This window comes from Octopus bimaculoides, chromosome 15 (genome assembly GCF_001194135.2).
Source record: "Octopus bimaculoides isolate UCB-OBI-ISO-001 chromosome 15, ASM119413v2, whole genome shotgun sequence".
In the NCBI taxonomy this organism is placed as follows: Eukaryota; Metazoa; Mollusca; class Cephalopoda; order Octopoda; family Octopodidae; genus Octopus; species Octopus bimaculoides.
The window spans coordinates 50,173,707-50,179,114 of record NC_068995.1 but is presented as its reverse complement, the minus strand read 5'-3'; the positions used below and the strand labels follow the sequence as shown (position 1 = coordinate 50,179,114).

Sequence of the window (5,408 nt, the reverse complement as noted above, 5' to 3'; positions counted from 1 at the left end):
TGCATGTTAATTTCACGAGCAGGCTGGTCCGTTGATCGGATCAACTGGAACCCTCGACATCGTAAGCGACGGAGTGCCAACAACAACAATATGCATATGACCAAGAACTGTTTTTGGTATCTGGTTATGAATGCATAATTGAACATTAATGGCTAATCTCAGATTATCTGATTAAGATTGCAACAAAATTTCGTAAATGCTTTATATTCTGTGCACCAGAATGATCAGATAAGTTGAAAGAATTGACCTTGGCACTTATTTTTGAAAGCCTGGATATTTATTCAATCAGCCTCTTTTGTTAACTTCATAAGTGAAGTGGATGTAAACAAACCAGCACTTGTTAAGTGGTGGTAGTGGAGGACAAACATGAACACAAAGACACACACACACACATATATATCAGCGTCATCATCATTTAACATCCATTTTCTATGCTGGCATGGGTTGGACAGTTTGACTGAGTGAGAGGCCCTTTGTTACCAGCAGAGGTAGGAGCTCTCTGACCTTTGCCCAGGCTATTCTTTTTCTAGCACCCCCACTACTGACTTTCTGTCTAGAAACGGCTTATCAGAGCTGCCTACAAACCACTCTGCACTAGCATGGAGCTATTGAGCCACTTTTAACTCAAGAACCTTGTCAAAGTACTTGAAGCAAGATATTTTGAGTTCAACAATCAATATATTATGTTTATAGTAAACTTCAAACTTCAATGTCCGCTTTTAGGATTGGTTTCATAACCAGACAATGGACACTGCACGTTATCACATACAACAACTTACTGACTGCTTTGGTTTACAACAAAGAGTGCAGAAGAAAAAAATCTCCATCTACTTCTGACAAACCTACATCACACTAATCATATCCTAACATCTTAAAGAGGAAAAAATCTCATTGGATAATGTTGTCCATGATAGACTGTCTTGACAAAAACACAAAAGAGGGATAGAGAGGGAACGACAGGATTGTCATAACTGGAATGCCTGTCTGCATATATCTGTTCTAAATCCCTGCCTTGTTTTTTTAATGTCTTTAATAGATGCCATTCTGTTGCAATAATGTAAACCAGACTGTGTTTACAGTTTTATCTTTAGGACATTGTCCTGTATATATTTAGATTGGGCACAACCAGTATGGGATGGTTGGCTAAACACATCAACACTGCTCTTCTTTGCTTTACTAACTTACCTAATCATGTTTGATTTTTGGAGACCACTTAACACTCCTGTTGACACTTTGACCTTCCAGCATTTTTTAAAAATATGCTCAACATATAGCAGATATCAAAATAATGATCAGTAAATAACAAAGAAACAAAATATCTGCTATTGTTCGTCTGATGTTGTTATCTTCTGTACCTGCCATTTAGTTAGTTATAATGTCAAATACTCAGTCTATCTATTTCTGTATATCTGTCTATCAGTCCATCTGTCCATCCTTCCATGTCTATTTCTTGATAGCAGTGTAAGCTCCTCTTTCTTTAACTCTGTTTTCGCTTGCTTTGGCTGCCTCTCAGTCTTTGACTTTCCTTTCAATCTACCTCTATTTTTTATTTTTATTTTTGGTTTTAAATAACACACATCTCTTTACAGCCTCATGGAAGGGTATTGTGGGTAGTCTTCAGCACCTCCCCCATAGAGACTTGTCAGAAGCAGTAGTCATTACACTTTCCACCTGGATTGCAAAGTGTGACCAACCAAGACTAAGGATATTGTCCAACCCTAATCATTCTTGGTCTACCCCTCAGTCTCTTGCTGGTTGGCTCAGCTTGGCGAATCCATTTTGTTATTCTTTTATACATCATTCTAATTATTTGTCCATAATACCAGACCTGTGACTTCTCGGTAGTGGGTTGACCTGGAGAGACTCCCTAATCCCCGAGCTATTCCAGCCTTGACCATCTCATCTGTTTTATTCGACGTAGTGTGTGTGGACTATGTTTTCTAGTACATTCCTTGCTAGGATATGGATTGAAGGAAATAAAGTTTGGCTGGTTTTTTTCAACATGCTGTGCAAGTGACTGGCAGAACTTTTGTTCATCATCATCATCATTTAACATCCGCCTTCCATGCTGGCATGAGTTGGACAGTTTGATAGGAACTGGCCAAGCAGGAGCCTGCACCAGACTTCTGTGTCTGTTTTGGCAGGGGTTTTTATGGCTGGATCCCCTTCCTAACACCAACCACCAGCAGAATGGACTGAGTGCTTTTTACATGACATGAACACAAGCAAGGTCAGTTTTAGCAGGGTTTTTACAACTGGATGCCCTTCCAAAGGCCAACCATTTTACAGTGTGGACATCTTTACTTGTTAGTAAAGAACAATTTAAAAGCTGTCTCTCTTACATAATACTCTAGTTGTCTGATTCTCTTTCATGTGTTCTTGCACTCACATTTGACTGAAATACATAAATGTATTCTATATCCAGTTCTAAATTTATTTTGACGAAAGAATAGTATTAGTTTTAAAAAATAACCAGTTTTTACAAACATTTAAAAAATTTCAATCTACTTCCTTGAACTCACTTTAAAAGCTATCTTTGATGTCACCACTTCTTCATCTTCTCACTTCAGAGTAAAAGACTTTGATATTATCGATGCCAAAATTGGTTCCAAATTAGAAATCTGCGGCTTTTTGGATATTGCCGATATAGCCAGTCCACCAATTCTTTCACGACATCTTGTCTTACCCTGCGTCAAAGACAAGCATAAAGAAGGTAAGTTGTAATTTGACAATGAAATGGTTCTGGGTTCAATCTTACTGTGTTGAACCTTTGGCCTGTGAGTAAAAGTTGTTGGAAACAATCTACACAAATTATTTGTTTATAGTGATTAAATGTACAACACATACATTAGCTCACTTCCTCCATCAAATCAACGTTGCCTGAAGAGGTGCATGGTGGTGTACCATTTGTCAGGTGTTGAAATGATTGCAGAGTAATGTGCGAAGAAGTAATGTATCACTTGGATCTGGAATTGAATCCATGATCTTGTGATCTTGAGTGCAACACTCTAACCACTCAGTTATGCCCCCTCATGGAAACCTGTCGTGTGTGTGTGTGTGTGTGTTGTGATAGGAAGTAGGGACTGAAGAAATCCAGGTAAATACCTGTTAGCACTCCATGCAAAAATTCTGGCTAATAGGATGTACAATGAAGATGGGAAACCTGAGGATGCGGATGGTTAACCTTAAGCTAGGAGATGAGAGATGGAAGTGTGTGAGAGGCTGGGGTGGGGGGTAGGACGTATTCTTGTAGAAGATCTTCACAATTAGTTGGGGAGGGAGAGAATGGTCAGTAGGGGCTGAGAAAAGATAGATAAGGAAGATGAGGTACCCAGGTGGCCCCCTCAAAGCATAAAGTGAATAGAAGTGAGGTAGGTTGGTGGGGAGTGCAAGATTGTATGGGATGAAGGGATGGGGAAGCAGTCTGCAAATATAAAAATTGGGTAGGGTGATACCAATGAGTCTGGAGTTGGGGAAGATAGAGGGATGCTGGGAAGAATGGTGGTGGGTTCAATATATATATATATATATATATATATATATATAAATTCAAGTATAGGATAAAGTTTTTATAAGAATTTATCAAGTAATTAGCATGAAGTGGTAGTTTGACTTTTAGAGTCCCTCCTAGCGTGAGGCATTTATGTATAGTAAGCCCTTAATATAAATAAATATATTTATAGGGAATAATTGATGGATTTTTCCCTTATGAGGTTTTTTCACGCTAACTCCTTGATAAATTCCTATAAAGACTTTATCCAATACTTGAATTGTAAATTTAACCAGAATATATACCCTTCCTAACACCAGCCACTTCACAGTGTGTAGTGGATGCCTTTTATATAGTGCCAGCATGGGTACTTTTTATGTGACGCTAGCACAGGTGTTTTTTTACATGGCACAAACACAGGTGCCTTTTACATGGTGCCAGCACATTGCTCTTTACATTGTGCCAGCACAGGTGCTATTTTATATAGTGCCAGCACAGGTGCTATTTTATATAGTGCCAGCATGGGTACTTTTTAAATGATGCTGGCACAGGTGCTATATATTCGGTGCTGGCATGGGTGCTTTTTATGTGACACCAGCATAGGTGCACTTAACATAGCATCAGCAGGGGCGGTCTTAATGTGACATCAATACAGGTGCTTTTTACTTGATGCTGCCATGGGGAGAAAGAAAAGAACAGATCTAAAATAAGAACGGCAATAACAACAATCTACAACACATGTTTAAAAAACACATGGTGCTTTCTTGGTGTATCCATAACCTTTTGCAATCTTTATTTGAGCCAATAATAATGATAATAAATATCATTGTTGTCAAAGCCATAATGATAATATTGACGAAAATAAGATTATCTTTGTTGTTGTCAGCAATAATAACAATGCTGCTGCTACTGCTGCTGCTGTTGTTGTTGTTGCTGCTGCTGCTGCTGTTGTTGTTGCTGCTGCTGCTGTTGTTGTTGTTGCTGCTGCTGTTGTTGTTGTTGTTGTTAAATGGTGGTTGGAGGTGTTAGAAATACCTTTGAAGTTGGTTATGAAAATGTTAGTAGTGGTGTCGGTGATATTAGTGGTAGTAATAGCAGTGACAATAACGGTTTCAAATTTTGGCACAAGGCCAGCAATCTTACGGGGAGGAGTAAGTCGATTTCATTGACCCCGGTGCATAACTAGTGCTTATTTTACTGACCCCCAAAAGGATGAAAGGCAAAATCGACCTTGGTGGAATTTGAACTCAGAATGTAAAGATGGACAAAAGCTGCTTAGCATTTTGCCCAACGTGCTAACAATTCTACCATCTCGCCATAATATTTGTTCCTGCCATAGGCACAGCTCCTTGAATTTTGAGAGGAGGGTGTTAGTCAAGTTAGTCAACACTAGTACATGACTGGTATGTTATTTTATTGACTCACAAAAAGACGAAAGGCAAACTTAATTTCCATTGTCATCATCATCATCATTATCATCACCATGGTTGTTGATGTGGTGGTGTGTCATTAGGTTGGACATGTCTAACAAGTGTTTAAACTAACATAGTATATTGGGTAGGTAGGTGGGTATTTATTTTTCTTTCTTCCTCCTTCCTTCTTTTCTTTCTTTTGTTTGTCTGTTCGTCCATTTGTGGCATTATGTTTAATAAATGGGTTGACCAAACATTACATGCTCGGAGCGAAACAGTTATGTCATGTTCTTGCATTCATTTCTTCGGGTGAAATTTATTACTATACTCATCCTACATAGTTCGGTGGGACCCAAAAGAACCAGTATTACCTGTTGGCATCCTTAGGTTGTAACCAGCATAATAGAATAGCAGTTTTATTTGCATATTCAAAATGTTCCTCATAAATGAATTTAAAGGATATATATATATATATATATATATATATATATATATATATATATATA

At 38.2% G+C, this 5,408-nt stretch overlaps 1 protein-coding gene across 1 annotated transcript in view; it reads left to right on the top strand.

Moving 5' to 3' along the window:
- The window catches only part of LOC106870817 (integrator complex subunit 14), a 63,904-nt gene that overhangs the window by 15,887 nt on the left and 42,609 nt on the right, over nt 1–5,408 (top strand). The window contains exon 5 of the mRNA XM_014917037.2: nt 2,571–2,713. Within this exon, the coding sequence (XP_014772523.1) occupies nt 2,571–2,713 (143 nt within the window). The remainder of the gene's footprint in view (nt 1–2,570; nt 2,714–5,408) is intronic.